This window comes from Mobula hypostoma, chromosome 3 (assembly GCF_963921235.1).
Source record: "Mobula hypostoma chromosome 3, sMobHyp1.1, whole genome shotgun sequence".
Taxonomy (NCBI): Eukaryota; Metazoa; Chordata; class Chondrichthyes; order Myliobatiformes; family Myliobatidae; genus Mobula; species Mobula hypostoma.
Genome location: NC_086099.1, coordinates 15,239,730 through 15,262,512, shown reverse-complemented (window position 1 = coordinate 15,262,512; position 22,783 = coordinate 15,239,730). Strand labels below are relative to the sequence as shown.

At 39.5% G+C, this 22,783-nt stretch overlaps 1 protein-coding gene across 1 annotated transcript in view; it reads right to left on the bottom strand.

The window, feature by feature from the left end:
• oacyl (O-acyltransferase like) overlaps positions 1 to 22,783 on the bottom strand; it is a 65,988-nt gene that overhangs the window by 31,215 nt on the left and 11,990 nt on the right. The window contains exons 3-4 of the mRNA XM_063042016.1: positions 19,560 to 19,662; positions 5,511 to 5,612 (exon numbers count right to left, since the gene is read on the bottom strand). Of these exons, the coding sequence (XP_062898086.1) occupies positions 5,511 to 5,612; positions 19,560 to 19,662 (205 nt within the window). The remainder of the gene's footprint in view (positions 1 to 5,510; positions 5,613 to 19,559; positions 19,663 to 22,783) is intronic.

Here is a 22,783-nt window from a genome sequence, read left to right as displayed (position 1 = left end):
TCTCTTGTGTCCCCAGGAAAAGAGGAGCTTCTGGATTTTACACATTTGTCACATCATTTTTTTGTTTCAATTACCTGGAATCATGGTGATGACAAACAAATCGATATTTTAGCTGCAGATTCCTCGGTAAGAATCTCTGGTGATAGGAACGGATGTCTATTTTGAACATAGTACAGCACAGGCCCTTCAGCCCACAATGTTGTGCCGGCCTTTTAACCTACCTCAGGATTAATCTAACCCTTCCCTCCTACATAGTTCTCCATTTTTATATCATCCACGTACCTTTCGAAGAGTCTCTGAAATGTCCCTAATGTGGGCATGCTCCTCAAATCTACTCTAACAACCCACTGGCCTTCATAAGTCCAGCAGAACCATTTCCACTGACAAGAAAATGGGCAATTGCAGGCAATTGGCACCTTAAAACCAGTCACTTTGGGCAGATGGGACTCATTAGCCATGGTTGGTAGCTCATTTGGGAAAAGGAAAGCTCTGATCTCAAACTTCCGCTGTCCTGTGGTTATACCCACTCATGGGGAAGGCTTAGGGAATAAATTCCAAGGTAGAAGTACGAAGCTGGTGTCCCTAGGGCAACCCTGAGTTCAACGCTGATTGGTAATTTCTGCACCGCCGCTGGTGCCAAACTGTATCGGACTCTGCAGTTCCTTTGGGTTTGTCAGCTGTGTGGAGAAGGGGAGCTTGCTACAGGCAACAGTTTGCTCTCCATATCATACTGAGCTGGCTGGTGTATCACGTAGACAGTAAGGACGTAACATCCATGGTTGATCTCAACCAATAGAGGGCCTTCTCCTATCCAAGAATCTCTTAAATGTCTATTATCTTAAATTTATGCTCTCTTATATTAGCCATCTTCACCAGGGTTGAAAGTCACTAGATGTCCACTCGATCTATGCCTCTTATCATTTTATAGAGTCAATTGGTATGCTGATCTTTTACTGAACTTGAAAACATGGGCTTCTTGATTTTCTTCACATCAGACCCTTTGAACTTGTAATTTTCAGCTGTTAGCAAGATCTCCTTTTGAATGTCCCACATTTAAAAGTTTCCAGGTTTATTTTTAAGTAATTAGGAATTTGCCTTAACCCCTCCCCGCTCCCGTTTTCACCTACCACTGACCTTGTACTTCTTCCTCCCGTCCCCCACCTTCTTATACCATCTTCTCATCTTTTTTCTCCAGTCCTGATGAAAGGTATGGCCTGAAAAATTGACGTTTACTCTTTTCCATAGTTGCTGCCTGACCTGCTGAGTTCCTTCAGTAACCCATGTGTTGCCAGGAATTTACCTTTTGTCTCTTTTGTCTTCCTTTCAGAGATTGGAATATTTATTGATTCTTTCCAATGCCTTTATCTCAGCCTATAAGTTTGTCTTTTCTTATCATTGAGGCTTCAGTGCTGATGATTAGACTAACCTATTGACCTGTCTTTTCTTTTATGGAAAGCAGATTGCCAAGTTGTGTCATTTTTCCAAAAATGGCCAAATATTTTCATTCATTTGATCTGTCCAGTTCCTGTTTAGAGTGTAGTCGTTATGAAGAGTGAAGGGAGTAAAATACAGTACAAAGGTAAGAACTGGCAATATGAACTCAGACTCCAGAAAGTTCTCTTTGTCATACAGATGTTGTCATTATCAATACCATGAGCTATCCTTCTTAATTCGAGTGATTAGCTGTCATAATAAGTCTAAGCTATTAGATGACACATACATGCTAAGGTTAAATCCTGTTGCAACAAGGAAAGTTACATCCGAGTGTTTGTCTCAGCTGGAGACGTACTGGCTGGGAGAATATCCTTCAACTCTATTTGTCCTGAGAAGATCTGTGTCAATTAGAATGAGCTGTCTAAGTTAATTTGTTCTTACTGTCCTCACACGTCAGAACAATAACAGTTCTATTCAAACTTATGTTAGGTTGTACACCACATTCATAGAACACAGAATATCACAGCACATTACGGACCCTTCAGCCCATGTTGTGCTGACCTCTTCACCTACTTTAAGATCAATCTAAGATGGCATGAGCATCGATTCCTCAAACTTCTGATAATTGCTCCCGTCTCCTTCATTCCCCATTCCTGTTTCCCTCTCAAAACCATATCTCCTTACCTGCCTATCACCTTCCTCTGGTGCTCTTCTCCCTTCCCCTTCTTCCATGGCTTTCTGTCCTTTCCTAGCAGAATCCCCCTCCTCCAACCTTTTGTCTCTTTCACCACTGGACTTCCGGCTCTTTACTTCACCCCTCCCCCTCCCAATTATCCTATGACCTACTACCTTGTACTTCTTCCCCCACCTTCTTACTCTGACTTCATCTCTTTTTTCCAGTCCCGATGAAGGGCCTCAGCCCAAAATGTCGACTGTTTACTCTTTTCCATAGATGCTGCCTGGCCAGCTGAGTTCCTCCAGCATTTTATGTGTACTACTGAGATCAATCTAACCCTACCCTTCCACATAGCCCTTCATTTTTCTATCAACCATGTGCTATTCTAAAAGTTTCTTAATTACCCTAAGTATTTCTGCTCTACCAACAACTCTGCCAGGTTGATCCAATCACTCACCACTCTCTGTGTTAAGAACCTACTTCCGACATCCCCTATACCAGAGATTCACAATCTTTTTTTATGCCATGGACCCCTAGCATGAACTGAGAGGTCCGTAGACCCCAGGTTGGGAACACCTGCCCTATACCTTCCCTCCAATATAAACACAAGAAATTGTGCAGATACTGGAAGTCCAAAGTAACACACACAAAACGCTGGTGGAACTCAGCAAGCCAGGCAGCATCTATGGAAATGAACAAGTAGTTGACGTTTCAGGCTAAGCCCCCATCTCAGAGACTGGAAAAGAAGGGGGAAGGCAAAAAAATAAAATGGTGGGGAGGGAGGGGAAGGAAGATAGCTGGAAGGTGATAGGTGATTAGTGGGGAGGGACAAATGGAGAAGAAAGCAATCCCTGTGGAAAGAGGAGAAAGGAGGGATGCAAAGGTATGTTTGATGGTAGGATCCCTTTGGAGATGGTGGAAGTTGCAGAGAATGGTGTGCTGAATGCGGGGTGGTAGGTAAGGACAAGAAGAACTCAATCACTGCTAAGGTGCCGGGGCAATGGGTCGAGCACAGAGGTATGAAGACGTGAATTCACCTTTATGTTATATCCCTTTTTATTAACCATTTCTGCTCTGGGAAAAAGTCTCTGACTGTCCACACTATCTATGCCTCTTAGCATTTTGTACATCTCTATCAAGTGACCTCTCAGTTCACCTGCTTGATATCAAAGCACATTGATATTTTCCTTGTGATTTCAGTATCTATCAACAATCAAGTTCTGCTGATGGTTGGAGAACCAAACATTCTGTGATATTCTTTAGAATATGAAGCAATAACAATGAGTTCTGCCCTGCTCCTATATGGTTTCAACAGTGATATAGAATTCCCAAGCTTTTACAGAATGAGTAAAATAATTCTGCAGGAGTGGGAACCTATTTGAGAGTGTGAAAGGAACTTGTCTGTTCTCCTCATGACTGGCTGGTTTCCCCTGGGCGCCCCTGTTTCCCCCACATTCGAAAGCCCTATGGGTTAGTAGACTAATGGGTCATATGAGTATATTTGCGTGGTGCTGGTGGGATGGATGGATCTGTTACCATGCTGTGTCTCTAAATAAAAACAATAAAACATTGGATGTGGGGCAATATTTATCCAAAGCCATATTCTGCCTGAGATGAATTTCCACCCCACAGATTCTAAACCAGAAGTATAAGGCAAGCAATATACATCAGATAGAAAGGGAAAAAAATAAAACAAAGATAAAATCCACATAAGATGCGTAAATCATAGAAACAGAATCACTGAATCATTGTATTATAGAAGGAAACTAATCCATTACAACTTAAGCGAGGAGATAAAAGAGACAGAAACATAAAAATATTTCATACATTTCAGAGTAGAGTACTGTGCAAAGGTTTTAGGGCAGGGGTTCCCAAACTGGGTTCTCAAACCCCTTGGTTAATGGTAGGGGTCCATCACATAAAAAAGACTGGGAACCCCTGTCCTAGGCATATGTATATATATGTATAAGTATAACTAGGGTACCTAAAACTTTTGTACAGTACTATATTTATCAACATGGAGCGGAGAGCGAGGTTGTAAATCTGGGAATGGCAAGGATGTGGGATAGGTAGCAGAGAGGGAGTCCCAGGGGAGGGGGATGGAGCGGGTATAGACACACCCAGCTCTGAGACACCAGGGGTTGCCATTTGGTTCCAAACAATTGCTTTACTGATCATTACAGGATGTCTCTCTAGTGCTTCCCACTCCCTCCCCCACCTTTCCCTTTTTCTAACCATAATTCCCCTCTCCCTGCCTCCTTCCCACTCTCAGACCAGAATAAAGACCCATATCGGAATCAGGTTTATCTCTACTCACAGATGTCATGAAATTTGTTTTTATTTGCGGCAGCAGTACAGTGCAATACATAAAATTGCTACGGTACTGTGCAAAAGTCTTAGGCACCCTAGCTATCTCTATCTATATCTATCTACCTATCTATATATCTAAGACTTTTGCACAGTACTGTAATTAAATTCCATCTAAAGAAATGTGCTCACCTATAAAATTATATTTTCAAAGCAAAAGAAATTGTCGAGGCCTAATGATGCCACACACAAAATGCTGGAGGAACTCAACAGGCCAGGCAGCATCTATGGAAAAGAGTAAACAGTTGGCGTTTCGGGCTGAAACCCTTCATCAGGGCTGTGTGTACTGTGTGTGTTGCTTTGGATTTCCAGTATCCGCAGATTTTCTCCTGTTTATGATGCTGCTAAAAGCCCATTTACTCTTGATAAACCAGTCTTTTTCTTTGTATTTGACTGATTTTGAGACTGCACCCAGAGAAAGCTATCTCACACTGATGCTGCAGCCATTTTAGTTACAGTTCTGACGGTCAGCACAGCAACACCAATTCCTGCTCTGAAATGAGTTATCTCTGGCTCCAGCTTGCACAGCTGCACAGTTTATAAACACAAGAGGTTCTGCAGATGCTGGAAATCCAGGGCAGCAGACGCAAAATGCTGGAGGAACTCAGCAAGCCAGGCAGCATCTATGAAGAGAAATGTGCAGTCGACATTTTCTGCCAAGACCCTTCTTGATGAACTGATTGCGGCCAATATTATCTATGCAGATCCTATAAACACTTTGAGACAAAGTATCTCACAAAGCAGACTAATTTTGAAAGGTTTATGGAATGGGACTGCCAATGGCAGAATGATAAAGAAATCGAATGCAAACCACTGGAGGAGCTCAACAGGTCAGCCTGAACTCCTGATGAAGGGTCTTGGCCTAAAACAGCAAATCCTTTTTCCCTCTCCACAGATGCTGCCTGACCTGTTGAGTTCCTCCAGCATTATGGGTGAGTTAGACAATTTAACGTGCAGGTGTGGATGCTGCGTGAGTTAACTCTTTGTAATGAAGGGTGACGCTAGCTCCAGTGGTGTTGTCTTTAAATCTTACCTTTGTAATCTCTTCATCACATAGTCCTTTATGATTTTGAAGGTCAGCGCTTGGACAAGTTGATGATGCTTGTTCAGAAGTGTCCTCGCACTCAGTAAACCGCTGAGAACAATCACAATATTAATTGCTATTAGTATATGGTCTTAATAAATCTTATTCTCTGTTTTGTTAAACCACAGGACAAAGAACACTACAACAGAGTTCAGCCCACAATGCTGTGCCGAACTTAGGCTTCCATTTTTTTGTCTTCCAGGTGCCTATAATATATCTGCACCTATCACCGCCCCTGGCAGAGCATTCCATGTACTCCCCACTCACTGTATAACAAACCGAAACCATGTAGCAATCCAATCAATTATTAAAATTGAATTTACCCGTTTTCAGTGATTAACATACTGTCACAAAGCTTTGCTTAGTCTGAAACACAAAACTGTTACAAATAAAGCAACTGCTTATTATTTAAATTTTACAGGTTTTTATTTAACCAGTAGATGTGGTGGATTTAATTCATTCTGCTTAGCCTTATCCAGTAGATGTGGTGTTGTTGCTTTTGTAACTTCAAAATATTAAACTAAATCAAAGGAAGATACGTGAGTCTGAAATGTGTGTCTAACTTCGTGCTTACTTTAAATAAGGCACGCACGTATCACGTGGGAGCACTGCAATTCACGTATTTATACATACACAAACACGAGGAAATCTGCAGACGCTGGAAATTCAAGCAACACACACAAAAAATGCTGCTGTGTTCACCGGCATTTTTTGTGTATATTTATACATACAACCTGGAATGAATTACTTAAACAAACAGGAATGCTCAGTCAACCAATATGTATGCAGGGGTACTCAAACATTACTTAAGTATTAACTACACCACATGGTGGACTTTAAATATCAGTCCTTTGTTTTAAGGCCACCACATCTCCTGGATAAGGCTAAGCATACGAATTGCAAGAACCCGGAAAGAAGCCTGTGTTGGAGGGGAAAATCTCTGAGGGAGAGCATCTTAACCAGCTTGAACTTACTTTAGCCTCAGCCCACTGCAAGAGGAAGTGGCTGGTGTGCTGGACAAAAGGAGGTTTGTCAGGTAGTGAAGGTGAAATCAGGGTTGGGGTAACACAGATAGAGCATTGGAGTATTATGGCACTACAGCACAGACATAGGCCCTTCAGCTCATCTTGTCGATGCCAAACAATTATTTTACCTAGTCCCACTAACCTGTACCTGGACCATAGCCATCCATGTACTTATCCAAACTTTTCTTAAACATAGAAAACCTACAGCACCACACAGGCCTTTTGGGCCACAATGATGTGCCGAACATGTACTTACTTAAGAAATTACCTAGGGTTACCCATAGCCCTCTCTTTTTCTAAGCTCCATGTACCTGTCCAGGAGTCTCTGAAAAGACCCTATTGCATCTAACTGCACCACTGCTGCCGGCAGCCTATTCCACGCACTCACCACTGTCTGTGTAAAAAACTTACCCCTGACATCTCCTCTGTACCTACTTCCAAGCACCTTAAAACTGTGACTTCTCATGCTAGCCATTCAGTCCTTGAAAAAAGCCTCTGACTATCCACACGTTCAATGCCTCTCATCATCTTATACACCTCTATCCGGTCACCTCTCATCCTCCGTCACTCCAAGGAGAAATCAAACCCGCATCCACAACTCCCACTGGCAACTCATTCCACACTCACACCCCCTCCGAATGAAGAAGATCCCCCTTAAATATTTTACTTTTCACCCTTAACTTATGACCTCCAGTTCTAGTCTCATCCAACCTCAAGGAAAAAGCCTACTTACGTTAACCCTATCAATATCCCTCATAATTTTGCATCCCTCTATCAAATCTCCCTCCATTCTCCTACGCTCCAAGGATTAATTCCTAACCTATTCATCCTTTCTTGATAACTCAGGTCCACAAGTCCTGGCAACATCCTTGTAAATTTTCTCTGCACTCTATGAATCTTATTGATATCTTTTCTGTAGGTAGGTGACCAGAACTACACACTATACTCCAAAATAGGCCTTGCCAAGATACTGCAATACTTAAAATTTGGAAGTACCTAAAGGGCCAATGACTGACATACTTGGCATTACCTGGGAGACAATCACCCAGATTTATCCCTCCTGAGAGACCCTAACCTAACCCCACCCCCGACCAACTGCTTACCACAATCCACAACTGACTTCCGCTCACTCACCCCCACACCCTTCCCTTACCAACAGATCTTCTGTGTCTCATTTGTGCTTTATTATCCATCAAGAGAAAGTTCTCTCCAACATAAAGCACATCTACACACAGCACTGCCACAGGAAAGCAGCGTCCATCATCAGGGACTCCCACCGACCAGCTCATACTCTCTTCTCACTGCCGCCATCAGGAAGAAGGTACAGGAGCCTCAGGACCCACACCACCAGGTTCAGGAATAGTTATTACCTCTCAACCATCAGACTCTTCAACCAGAGGATAACCTTACTCAACTTCACTCGCCCATCATTGAAATGTTCCCACAGCCAATGGACTCACTTTCAAGGACTCCTCATCTCATGTTCTCAATGTTTATTGTTTATTTATTTATTATTATTACTATTATTTCTTTTTGTATTTGCAGTTTGCTGTCTTCTGCACTCAAATTGGGCAGTCTTTCATAGATTCTATTATGATTATTCTATAGATTTACTGAGTATGCCCACAAGAAAATGAATCTCAGGGTTGTATATGGTAACATATATGTACTTTGATATAAATTTACTTTGAAATTTGAACTGAAATTTTACAAAACCAATCATCAATTGAATTACTGTCATACCAAAGAGAGTCTTTCCATTCACTGTGGTATAGAGCAAAAAAAAGAGTATATTCCTTGGCCTACTTCTGCTCCTTATCCAGGTCTGAAATACTTAGCCATGGTATGTAGTCAGTTTATAATCCTCAAAAAAGAGATGTTTTCTCTCCATAACAAAGCCCAGACTGAGTAACCACCAGGAAGACTAACCCACTGCTACACAATGTCACCATAATGTCGGGCACCAGCCATAAGTTCCAAATTTCAAAACAGAATGCAGCTGCAACATAACATTGGACACGAGATATGTTGGAAATGTTGACCAACACACAGAATACTGGAAGTACTCAGCAGGTTAGGCAGCTTCTACAGAAGAGTTTATTCATTAATTTCAAGCTGTTTAGGAGACAGAATAGGGGGAATGTCAGAGGTAAATTCTTTACATGGGGGTGCTGGTAGAAGCAGATACATTATGTGTACTTAATAAATTCTTAGCTAGGCACATGGAGGATAGGAAAATGGAAGGTATTTTATAGGAGGGTAGGGTAGGATCTTGAGGCTCTCCTTTGGCTGGGGCCAACCATGGATGTTGCATTCCAGCTTTCCACATGATTTACAAGCCAGGGCAGTATGATACGGAGCTTCCCCTTTGCACACAGCTAATGAATCGAAAGGAATGGTAGAGACCAGTACAGTTTCACACCAATGATGTTGCAGGATTTGCCAGTCGGGTTGAACTCAAGATAGGACTGCTTAGGGCCTCGAGCTCCAGATTCTTCCTCTGGGTTTACTCCCAAAGCCTTCCCCATGACTGGATCTAGCCACAAAGCAGCAGAGATTTGAGCTCAGAGATTTCCTTCTCTCAAGTGAGCTGCCAAACACAGCTGGTGAACTCCATCAGCCTAAAGCAACTGGCCTTAAGGTGCCATCATACCCACCTTTGCCCCTTCTCCTGTCAGAAGAAATGGTTCCACCAGGCCTACTAGCTAAGCCACACATAAAGGCCAGGAGCTGGACTTGATTGTCAGAGGCTATTTGAGACTCAGTCCATTGGGAGCATTTAATAGGTAGTGGGAGTTTATCTCCACTACCCCCTCGCAGCTATAACTACCTGAAGGAACCAGTTACTGGTTAAACTTTAGAGTAGGTTAAAATGTTGGCACAACGTGGTGGTCCGAAGGGCTTGTACTGTGATACACTGTTTAGAACATTGTACTGTTCAATGTTCTAAGTACAATATTGGTTGTCAACAGTAATCCCTGTTTTTATGTTGTTATTCTTTTGAAGGTTATGCCATGTAAATGACATGTGGTAAACTATATATATATATATATATATATATATATATATATAAATATAAATAATAACTGGGTTAACTGGACACGCCCCTCTGCTGACTGCCCCTGGGCTCCTCCCACAGATCCCTGAATAAAGGTGATTTTGCCTTGCCCCTCCCCCTCAGTCCAGGGGCAGACATTCAGCATGCTGCAAGTCATATTTTACTGCGAATAAAAGCCTTTCAGTATTTACCCTACTTCAGTCTTTTGGAGTTATTGAAGGTGCTTCATGACATGACATGTAATTTGAGCTCTTCTAATAGAACATACAACATAGAAAAGTACAGTACAGTACTGACTCTTTGGCCCATGACCTTTTGCCAACCTATATAAACCTACTCCACCATTACTTTAACTCTTCTGTCTGTCATGTGCACAAAGGTTCAAAGTACATTTATTATCAAGGTATGCATACCGTATTCAACCTTAAATTTCATTTTCTTGCAGACAGTCACAAAATAAAGAAACCCCATGGAACCTGTTCAAAGAAAGCTTCAAACACCAAATGCTCAAAAAAAAACAGCAAATCATGCAAATGGGAAAACACAAACAAATAACACTTAGAATATTAAACATCAAATCACGTAGATCTTGAAACAGTCTAGGAATGTTCGGCTTAGTGCTGTGACACTCGTTGACCGTGGGCCACAGAGCCAGTCTGCCCCAATCAAAATAGCAATAAAAAAAGGAGTACCCAGCAACCAGAAACACATATAACATGAAATGTAGAGTCCTCTAAAAACGAGCTCAATCCACAAACTGTGTCGATCTAACTTTGCACAAGACCCAAAAATCTAGCACCTTCCTCTGGCAGGAGCAAGCTAAAGGGAGAGGGAGACCAGTCAAACACAGGCAGGTGGCACTGAACACAGGCCCGCCTTCTGCTCTCATCCTCATTGATTTCAATCTTGCATAAAACAGTTCCAGTAGTAATCTGTGTAGAAATCTTAAATAAGCTACACAGACACTATTGGATCACCATGTGCTTCACATTATTTGTGTAATGAGCTCTTCGGGCCTGTGTGAGACGATGGAGAGCGTTGGGCTCCGAGGCTTTTAGAGCTCCTGAATTGGTTAATTGTTGTTCAATGAGATTTGTTAATTATTTAGATTTCCTTGAGTTTTTCCCAAGCAACTCGCTGTCTGTAATGTTGTCTCCAGATGCTCTCTGTTTAAACGTGTTAATTTTTTTTGATAGGCTCAGGGATTCCATGTTTCTTGTATTATTTAAGCAAACACCTGATTAGTGCTAATCACAGGATCCTAGTTTTGAGAATGATATGTCTTGCAGTGTCACTTGGCCGAATCACCAATGTCCATTTAGAATTCTTATGAATAAACTCTGTTTGCCATCTCTACATCGGAATCTGTCAGGGTTCTAACATTGCCAGCACACATCATGACATTTCTGTATGGACCCTCTGCAGTGGGCTTTGTTTTGATGCTAAGAACCCACTAGGTACACTGGCAATAAAGATGGTGAAGAATCACCACCATGAAAATTGATGAAAGAGTGAATCTGAGGAGCTTATGACTAATTAGAGAAAGTACAAGATATGGATAAACTTGAAGGAAAGATAACTACAGGAAGGGCTGATGTGACCAAAAAGATAAGGCTAGCAATTGTTGAAGTAGCTAATTGTTCAGTCTATGGAAATAAATAAACAGTCAATGTTTCAGGCCGAGACCTATCAGATTCTGTCTTCTCCAGCTGTTTACCTTTCCTACCCACCTGGTTTCACCTATCACCTTCCAGTTATCTTCCTTCTCCTCCTCCCACCTTTTTATTCTGGCATCTTCCCCTTTCCTTTCCAGTCTGGAAGAAATGTCTTGGTTGGAAACGTCGACTGTTGAGGTCTCCACTTGGCAGCTCATGGAGGAAGGCGTTTTTGTCGTAGCTCCATCTTTCACAACTTACTTTCCACTGCTAGATTCGTTCCAAGTTTGAAGATTTATTATTTTTGCTGAAGGATTTACAATTTAATTACAATGGCTGATATTCGATCTGGAACCGAATTAAGAAGTGGCGAAACTCTTTTCGAAGCTCAACAAAGAAATCAGAGGCAGCTTCTACTTCAGAAAGAATGCTCTCTTTAATAGAAGCTATTAAAGCGAAGATTGGTGCGATGAATACCAAAATCGATAAATTGACGAATGCTAATGAAATGCTTGAAAATAACTTTCACGCTGTTCAGGAATCTTTGAAGAATCTGGAAGATCGATATCTGACGGTTAAGCAAAGCACTCATAGAATTGAAAGAGAACAGGAGTTAATGAGTCAAACTATTAAAGAGCAGGATTTGAAGATGTCTTTTATGGAAAAGAAAGTTAATGAGACTACTTCGGAATTATCAAGAATTAAGAAGAAAATGATTGATCTGGAAAGCAGAAATCGCAGGATGAATTTACGCATACTGGGTTTGCCTGAAAATACGGAAACCGGTGAGCGATTAAAGTTTTTATCGAACATGTTATATTCACTCTTTAGTGACATTCTCGAAGCCTGCCCGATATTCAACAGAGCCCACCGAATTCAACGTCCTAAGCCTTCAGTCGAAATGAAACCACGTCCTGTAATTCTGTGTTTGCATTATTTTACAACCAAGGAAGCTATTCTTTGGGATGCAAGGAAAAGGGATAAGCTAATTTATAACGAAGTTAAGATTCGTATAGTTGAAGATTTTACCCTAGAGATTTTTGCTGAAAGAATTAAATATCAGGAAGTTATGGCTGAACGTTTTAAGGTTAACTGTCACCCTTCTCTGCGTTATTCGGCTTGTCTGATGATTACTCCACCCAATGCTTTTCTAAAACAGATTGACTCTCCAGAAGACGGTTGGAAATTTATAAAGGAGCTTAAGTCCATTTCATAAGCAATTTGAAAAGTTGATCCTTAGCTGGGAGTTGTTTGTAACGACTTCAATGAAAGTCTGCTCCACGTTTTATGAGTGCCCAGACACAGACTTGGTTGACTCACTTAGATCTGTTGTGTTTGCTTTAACAGTTAATATAGTTTTGAATTTAATATATATAGATTTACTTATTTTTTTCTTTGATTTGAGTCAATTTTTATTTGGGAGTTGTTTGTTACGGTTTCGATGAAAGTCCGCTCCATGTTTTATGAGTGCTTAGACGTGGATTTGGTTGACTTACTTAGATCTGTTGTTGTTTGCTTTAATAGTTAATGTAGTTTTGAATTTAACATATATATATATATATTTACTTATTTTTTTCTTTGATTTGTAAGTCTTTAATATTAGTTGTAGTATATTAGTTGGTTGGTTTTATCCATTTTTTTTGAATACATAGTTGCGTATTTTAAATGGATTTAAGATGGCCGTCGTTAATTTGGTCTTAACTATTGTTAGACATAGTATGAAAATATTTGAAATCTGTTTACTTCTTTACGTCTTCTTTGTTATGTCTTTTTGGTGGTGCTAACGTATTACTTTGTAAGCGGGGTTGCTATCTGGAAACAGAGGTTAAAGGTTATTAGAATGGCATGCCATTTGCCTATTGGACAGTTTCTGGGTTTCCGAAGGAGGGAGGTGGATCTATTAGATTAGCTTTTTTTTTCGACTGGGCAATCCTGAGGGGTTTTTTTGTCAATCATCTTGCTTTCCTTTCTGATCGAGTCATGCTTCGCCCTTTCTTCGGATTTAGTTTGTGCCTGCGCATTAGATTACTTTATAAAACTTTTAAATTAAACTTTAAATATCGATCTTAATAAAAATAATATAATATCTTGGAATTTAAATGTTATGAACCAACCTATTAAGCGCAGAAAGATTTTTAAGAAATTAAAAACATTTCATGCAGATATTATTTTTGCACAGGAGACTCATGTCCGCAGGCAGGATGAAAATCGTTTTTTTCTTTAATTTTGGAAGGGACCCTTATTTCATTCTTTATCAGTAAATAAAATAAGAGAGGTATCTATTTTTATTAATTCTAAAATCCCCTTTGTTCATTTCAATACTGTTACTGATTTAATTGGAAGATATTTGATTGTCACTGGTCTGTTATGTGGTCAAAAGGTGACTTTGGTGTGTGTATGTGCACCTAATATAGATAGCCCTGAATTTTTTAAGAAACTATTTTCTGTATTGCCGAATTTAAATGAATATAAGTTGATTATGGGCAGTGACTTTAACTGCTGTATCAATCCATCGATTGACAGATCGTCCACCAATCCGTTGCTTCCTAATAAAGCTGCGACTTGTATTAATTCTTTTTTAAGAATACGGTTTGGTGGATATTTGGAGATTTAAACATCCTAAAGAAAAAGATTTTTCTTTTTTCACATGTATACCATAAATATTCAAGAATTGATTATTTTTTGCTGGACACGCGATTGGTGCCCTCTGTTGCTGAGTGTGCGTATGATGTGATTGCTTTGTTGGATCATGCACCTATGAAACTAACTTGAAGTTTTCTGATAATATTCAGATACCTCAGTGGAGATTTAATGTTTCATTGTTACAAGATTCAACCATTGTAAATATTATTAAAGAGCAAATTTCACTATTTCTTGAATTAAATGCAACTGAGGGAATGTCAAATTTGGGACTCAATGAAATCTTTTCTTAGGGGACAGATAATTTCATACTCAGTAGGTTTAAGAAGGAAAACTAAGGTTGAACTTTTACTTATTACTAATAGGATTAAAGAAATAGATAAAGTTTATTCAGTAATGCCTAGTGAAGATCTCTTTAAGGAAAGGGTGGAACTCCAAACACAACATGATTTGCTTTTGGCTTTTCCCATTGAACAGCAGCCTCTTAAATCCAAAAGCCAATTTTATATGCATGGAGACAAGTCAGGCAAATTATTAGCTGGTCAGTTAAAAGCACATATGGCTGGAAGACAGATCCTGAAAATACGAAGACGTGATAGAACTGAAATGGGTAGATCCTTATGAAATTAATAAGAAATTTATGGATTTCTACTCTAATCTTTATAAATCTGAATTTTCAGACAATATTACTTTTATGAATAGATATTTGCAAAAATTGAATAGACCTAAAATTTCTATTCAAGATATGAATACATTAGATGCACCCATTAAACAGAGGAAATAGCAAGGATTATATCCTCTCTCCAACCAGCTAAGGCTCTGGGACCGGACTTTCACTGAAACTCTTACACCTCATTTATGTCAAATGTTCACTGATTCTATATCCTCCGGGACTCTACCGAAAACTTTTATGAAGCTTCAATCTCTTTAATTCCTAAAAAAGATCATCTGAAAGCAGTTCCTATAGACCGATCTCTCTATTGAATGTGGATTTTAAAGTTCCTTCTAAGATCTTGGCTAATAGACTTGAGAGTATTTTACCTACTGTTATTTCCAATGACCAAACTGGATTTATTAAAAATAGATATTCACATTTTAACATTTGAAGATTATTAAACATTATTCACTCTTCTCCATCTAAAGAATCTCCATGTGTTGTTTCTCTTGATGCAGAGAAAGCCTTTGATAGGGTGGAGTTGTCTTACTTATTTGCGGTTTTGGAAAGATTTAATTTTGGCCCGGGATTTATTTCCTGGATCAAATTGATCTATCATGCCCCTATGGCTGCGGTTATAACTAATAATCAAAAATCTCCCTATTTTAGATGATATAGGGGTACTCGGCAGGGATGTCCTCTTAGCCCTGTATTACTTAACTTGGCTTTAGAACCCCTTGCTATTGCTCTTAGAGATTCTAATACTGTTCAGGGTTTTAAGAGAGGGGACAAAAGAGAGGTTTCGTTATATGCAGATGACCTGTTAGTTTATATTTCAGATCCTAGGAAATCTATTCCTTCTATGTTATCCATATTTTCTAAATTCAGTAGTTCTTCTGGGTATAAATTAAATTTACATAAAAGTGAATTATTTCCTTTTAATAATTACTCAGATACAAATCATTGAGCACCTTTGAGTATTGAGTATTGCTAAAAATTACTTTACCTATCGGTATTGAAATAACTAAAAATTTTAAGGACCTCTATAAATATAATTCTTTGCCATTAATTGAATACACCAAATAAATGCTTTCTAAATGGTCGCCTATGACATTATCATTAATAGGTCAAATTAATACTATTAAAATGATAGCTTTACCGACATTCTTATATATCTTTCAGGCAGTTCCTTCCTTTGTTCTTAAAACGTTCTTTGACAGAATAGATTCTATAATCTTATCTTATATTTGGAACAATAAAAATCCTAGATTGAGTCAACCCTTATTGCAGAAATTTAAAAAGGATGGTGGTATGGCTTTGCCAAATTTTAGAATGTATTACTGGGCGATTAATATTTGATATATTACTTTTTGGATTCACCATTCAGATATACATGAATATCCTTCATGGTTGGATTCGGAGGAAAACTCGGTGAAGGGATTCTCTTTGGCCTCTTTACTGGGAGCGCCTCTTCCCTTTTTGTTTTCTAAAATTAGCAGACAAGAATTTAATCCCATTATTAAACATACATTAAGAATTTGGTTTCAGTTTCGTAGATTTTTTGAGTTAAATAATTTTATTCTTTCTAGTAATATCCATCTCAATTATTTTTTAAACCATCAATTTTGGATAAGGCCTTTTTAATCTGGAAAACCAAGGGAATAATAACTTTTTCAGATTTGTTTATAGGAGATTGTTTAATATCTTTTTCTCAGTTAGTGGATAAATATGATTTATCTAATGTACACTTCGTTAGATATTTACAAATTAGGAATTTTTTACGTGGTCTGTTGCCAAATTACCCTTCTGCTTATACACCTAATATGACAGATGCTCTCTTTCAGTTTAAACCATTTCAAAAAAGGTTCATAGCTATAATCTATAAATGGTTATTGAATTCACGAATGATATCTAATGATGAAATTAAATGTGCTTGGGAATCGAAATTTCAAGAGTCATTTTCAGATAATCAATGGAGTAAAATTTTTCATTTGGTGAATAACTCATCTATTTGTGCCCATCATTCCTTGATACAGTTCAAGGTAGTGCATCGGGCTCATATGTCAGAGGATAAACTAGCGCGTATTTTTTCCAATATTAATCCTATTGGTAACAGATGTAATATTGAGGTGGCCACTTTAACTCATATGTTTTGGTCTTGTATAAAGCTAGATAACTTTTGGAGAGATGTTTTTAGAATTCTATCAAAAGTCTTGGATCTGGATTTACAACCTAATTTACTTATGGCAATTTTTGGGATTATCTCATCAGAAGCAGGTAACATTCCTGTTTCCGCTCGACGTATGATAGCCTTTTCCACTTTATTAGCTAGGAGAGCCATTTTATTGAAGTGGAAGGATTCTAATCCACCTACTTTTTTTTTGGCTTTCCTCAGTTATGTCCTGTTTAAGTTTAGAGAAAATAAGAAGTCGGACATTTGATACATCCTTTAAATTTGAGCAAATATGGCGACCTTTTATTCTATATTTTCATTTGATTTGATTTATTACCCTTCCAATTATTTTTTTTTTGAAGTTTTAGATTTGATCAGAAAGTCTTTCCTTTTTTCTTGGTTGTATCCTCCAAATGGACTGCCCAGTCCCTTTTTTTTGTGTAGTAGGGTCTTTTTCCCTTTCATTTTAAATTTAATTTTTTTCCCTCTCTTTATGAATTGATAAGAGGAGAATTAGTTGTCCTTTTTATTATATATTGCACATTTGCTTATTACTATATATGATAATGATAATATCTATTTCATTTTTTGTTTATATTGTTGCTGATATATATTTTTGAGATAATTCTCCCCTTGTCTGTATATATGTTTTCTCTAAATCAATAAAAAGATTAATAAAGAAAGGAAATATCAACTGTTTATTCATTTCCATAGATGCTGCCTGACATGCTAAATTCCTCCAGCATTTTGTGTCTGTTGTTCTGGATTTCCAGAATCAGCAGAATTGTTAAGTCCGGTTACCGAAAACTTTGGTAGTTAAGACCAGGTACAAGAACCTTCAATTTGTATGTTAGGCAGATGGAAGTTTTTTTTTGGGACAGCAACAAAAGAAAGTTCCAAAATGAGTCTATATATGAATGCAGTAGTGCCAGTCTATTGGTAGAAACAAGTACCAATACTTACACAACTTTGACAAAACATCGCACAGAATGATTCTTGTTCGAACAACAAAGTGATAGAAAAGTTATTTCATACTAGAATCATTATCTAAGATAGGATGTGCTGACTTTGGAGAGAGTTCAGAGGAGGTTCATGAGAATGATTGTGGGATTTCAAGGCTTATCATATGAGGACTGTTTGATGGCTCTGGGCTTGTACTCCCTGGAATGAGGGGGGCATCTTATTGAAACCTATCAAATGTTGAAAGGCCTAGATGGAGTGGATGTGGAGAGTATGTTTCCTAAGATGGGGAGTTTAGGACCAGAGGACACAGCTTCAGAATAGAGGGGCATCCATTTAGAACAGAGATGAGGAGGAATTTCTTTAGCCAGAAGGTGGTGCATCTGTGGGATTCATTGTCTCAGGTGGCTGTGGAAGACAAGTCATTGGGAATATTTAAGGCAGATTTTCACGGATTCTTGGTTAGTCAGGGCATGAAGGGATACAAGGAGAAGGCATGAGATTGGATATGAGAGGGAAAGTAGATCAGCCATGATGAAATGATGGAGCAGACTTGATGGGCCAAATGGCCTAATTCTGGTTCTATATCTTATGGTCTTATACCAAAGACATTGACATAAATATTATCACAGACACGAAGCGCTCCATTACAGGAAGGGTACATATGGTTAGTGATTTGGTAAAATTGAAAACATATTCTGGTGAAACCTTGTGAATAATAACACAATAAATACACAGAACAGCTGGCAAGATAGTGTGTGAAAAGCAGTTGAACATGCAAACTTTCTAAGTATGTTAATTCATTTTTATGTTTCATGTATTTTTTAGATAGGAGAAATCAGATTTGTAATGATAGTAGTGGTTATGAGCAAGAACATCTTTCTTTAGCACTGCCTTAGGACTAAGGGTGATTTCCTTCCGTTTGAGTTGTGAGGTGACAAGTGAGACCAGAGTCTCACTGACGGGGGAGGAGTGTTTGATGGTTCTGGGCCTGTACTCACTGGAATTCAAAAGAAAGAGGGGGGATCTCATTGAAACCTATCGAATGTTGAAAGGCCTCGACAGAGAGAATGTGGAGAGGATGTTCCCAATAGTGGTGAGTCTAGGATCAGCGGGCATGACCTCAGAATAGAGTGACGTCCATTTAGAACAGAGATGAGGAGGAATTTCTTTAACCAGAGGGTGGTGAATCTGTGCAATTCATTGCCACAGACAGCTGTGGAGGCCAAGTCATTGAGTATATTTAAGGCAGAGTTTGATAGATTCTTGATTAGTCAGGATAGTTTCTTGATTAGTCAGGATAGATTCTTGATTAGTCAGGGCATGAAGGGATACAGAGAAAAGGCAGGAGATTGGGGCTGAGAGGGAAATGGATCAGTGTTCTGAAGAAGGGTCTCAACCTGAAACATCGATTGTTTACATTTTTCCATAGATGCTGCCTGGCGTGCTGAATTTCTCTAGCATCTTGGTGTGTGTTGCTTTAGATCTACAGCATTTACAGATTTTCTCATGTAAGAGAACAATAAACACTGCTTTAAGTCTGTTGCCGTTTAAGGGGTTTTAGTCACTTCATATTTCTTCTTCTGCGACAATATGTACATAAAGTTCCAGACACTGTCTGTGAAGCCCTTAAATTAACTATGCACAGCGTATGTGAGCTCTGTGTCTTGTGTGTGTCAGTATGTAGACTCTGCATTGTGCTTCGAGTGCACAGCATTGACATGATTTCTTTTCAAATTAGTTCACTAAACATTATGTTGGTTGGCCTGTGATAATAACATTGACCAAGTGGTTACTAAAGCAATGCACAGCTTTCCTCTGGTCTAACTCACCTAATTAGGAGAAAGGTATCCACTGACAAATAAAAAGGGCCACCAAGCGAAAATATATAGAGGACATTGTTTGGAACAGAGAGCAGCCATTGCACTGGATTATCTAAAAGAAATGAAAACAAAAGTCATAAATTTAGACTTAGATAAACCAGTTAAATGCTCAAAGTATATTTATTATCAAAGTGCATATATGTCACCATATACTAACCTGAGATTCATTTTCTTGTGGGCATTCACAGTAGAACAATGGAATACAACAGAATCAATGAAAAACTAGCTATACACAAACAAAGACTAACAAACAACCAATGTAGAAAAGGAAATAGAGATATAGAGAGACAGAGAGATATATAGAGAAGAGGGGAGGGGGAGAGGGGTGAGGGGAGAGGAGGAGAGGGGAGAGGGGGGAGGAGAGGGGGGAGGAGAGGGGGGAGGAGAGGGGGGAGGAGAGGGGGGAGGAGAGGGGGGAGGAGAGGGGGGAGGAGAGGGGGGAGGAGAGGGGGGAGGAGAGGGGGGAGGAGAGGGGGGAGGAGAGGGGGGAGGAGAGGGGGGAGGAGAGGGGGGAGGAGAGGGGGGAGGAGGAAACATAGAAAACCTAGAGCACAATACAGGCCGCTCAGCCCACAAAACTGTGCCGAATATGTCCTTACCTTAGAAATTACCTAGGGTTACCCATAGCCCTCTATTTTTCTAAGCTTCATGTACCTATCCAGGAGTCTCTTAAAAACCCCCATCATTTCCGCCTCCTCCACCGCCTCCTTACTTTCTCAATAAGCCTTGCATGGGGTACTTTTCACACTTTTTGTCCTTCTTCCCTCCGGGAGAAGGTCCAGGAGCTTGAAGACTCATATGGCCAGATTTGGGAACAGCTTCTTTCCAACTGTGATAAGACTGCTGAACGGATCCTGACACGGATCTGGGCCGTACCCACCAAATATCCAGACCTGCAGCTCGTTTTTTTTGCACTACCTTACTTTCCATTTTCATATTTTCTATTTATGACTTATAATTTAATTTTTTAATATTTACTATCGATTTGTAATCCAGGGAGCGGGAAGCGCAGAATCAAATATCGCTATGATGATTGTACGTTCTAGTATCAATTGTTTGGCTACAATAAAGTATAAAGTACTTTATCAATGCCTTGCTAAAATCCATATACACTACATCTAAGTTCTACCTTCATCAATGTATTTAGTCACATCCTCAAAAATTCAATCAAGTTTGTAAGGCACGATCTGCCTTTGACAAAGCCATGCTGACTATTCCTAATCGTATTATGCCTCTTCAAATGTTCATAAATCCTGCCTCTCAGGATCTTCTCCATCAACTTACCAACCACTGAAGTAAGACTCACTGGTCTATAATTTCCTGGACTATCCTTACTCCCTTTCTTGAATAAGGGAACAACGTCCGCAACCTTCCAATCCTCTGGAACCTCTCCCATCCCTATTGATAATGCAAAGATTGTCACCAGAGGATCAGCAATCTCCTCCCTCACTTCCCACAGTAGCCTGGGGTACATCCCATCCGATCCTGGTGACTTATCCAGCTTGACACTCACAACAAGCTGGAGGAACTCAGCAGGTCGGGCAGCACCCGTGGAAACGATCAGTCAACGTTTCGGGCCGGAACCCTTCATTATCCAACTTGATGCTTTCCAAAAGCTCCAGCGCATCCTCTTTCTTAATATCTACATGCTCAAGCTTTTCAGCCTGCTGCAAATCATCACTACAATTGCCATGATCCTTTTCCACAGTGAATACTGAAGCAAAGTATTCATTAAGTACCTCTGCTATTTCCTCCAGTTCCATACACACTTTTCCACTGTCATACTTGATTGGTCCCATTCTCTCACGTCTTATCCTCTTGCTCTTCACATACTTGTAGAACGCTTTGGGGTTTTCCTTAATCCTGTCCACCAAGTCCTTCTCATGGCCCCTTTTGGCTCTCCCAATTTTATTCTTAAGTAGAGATTGAAAGAGAGAGAAAAATAGAGATAGAACTAATTGAGAAAACAATTATAGAGTCCTTGAAAGTGAGTCCATAGGTTGCAGAATCCATTCAGAGTTAATGTGAAAGAAGTTATCTATCCCTGCTGGTTCTGGAGTGTTACGTCTGAAGGGTAATAACCGTTCCTGGACCTGGTGGTGTGGGTTCTGAGGCTTCTGTACCTCCTTCCCAATGGCAGCAGAGCGAAGAGGACATGGCCAGGATGGTGGGATGTCCTTGATGATGGATGCTGCTTCCTTCTGGCAGCACTCTTTGTAGATGTGCTCCATGGTGGAGAGGGCTTTTCCTGTGATGGACTGGGCTGTGTCCACCACTTTCTGTAGGCTTTTCCATTCTTGGACATTAGTTTTTCCATACCAGGCACTTTAACAACAAACTATTTCACTTTAATGATAAAAGTCTTTGGCTGGGTATATTTTCCCTGATCAAGGACTTAACTAACCAACTCATTGTTCACAAACAGTGGCTGGCAACAAATAAAGGTTTCAAGAATAGAAGTTCTTGGGACAGGTTTCTTCAGTTCTATAAAGTATTGAGCAAACAACAGTTTTACAATCCCTCTAACTTTACTTTGTGAATTCTATTCTATTCTTTCAGCAGCTCATGGACTTTAATTTACATCTGGGTGGTCTGAAGAAAGCAGTAAAGGGAGTGTGGTAGCCATGGAAAACATTATAATGCATAGGTAGAATATTGTACAGGCTGTGTGCTGGTGTATCGTTACTTATTAATCAGTGATCAGAGTCTAGACTTAGAAAATGATCTGTGAATGTTCCCTATCCTGAATGGATAGGGAACATCACTTTATAAACTTCAGCGGCTTAAATGGAGAGATGCTTAAGCTAGACTTGTAACTGAGGTATTTTCTTATATATTTCAGTTAGATGGTGACAAAAATAATTCTTTCTTTATTTGGGACTTGTTAACTTTGAAATTGTGATCTTACTCTGCCAAGAACAATATTCCCCTGGACCAAGGTGCACAACATGGTACATACAACTCACACACCACACACAGGGTAGCATTATCATAAATAAATTAACAAATAATAAGGTACATTTACGACACAAGTCAAACAGTAAACAGTGTACATTTCTGGCTCTTCATACATGATGAGACCCGGGTGGTGACAGGGAGTTCAATAGCCTCATAGCCTAAAGGAAGAAGCTGTTTCCCATCCCAACAGTCCTTGCCCTAGTATTACGGTACCT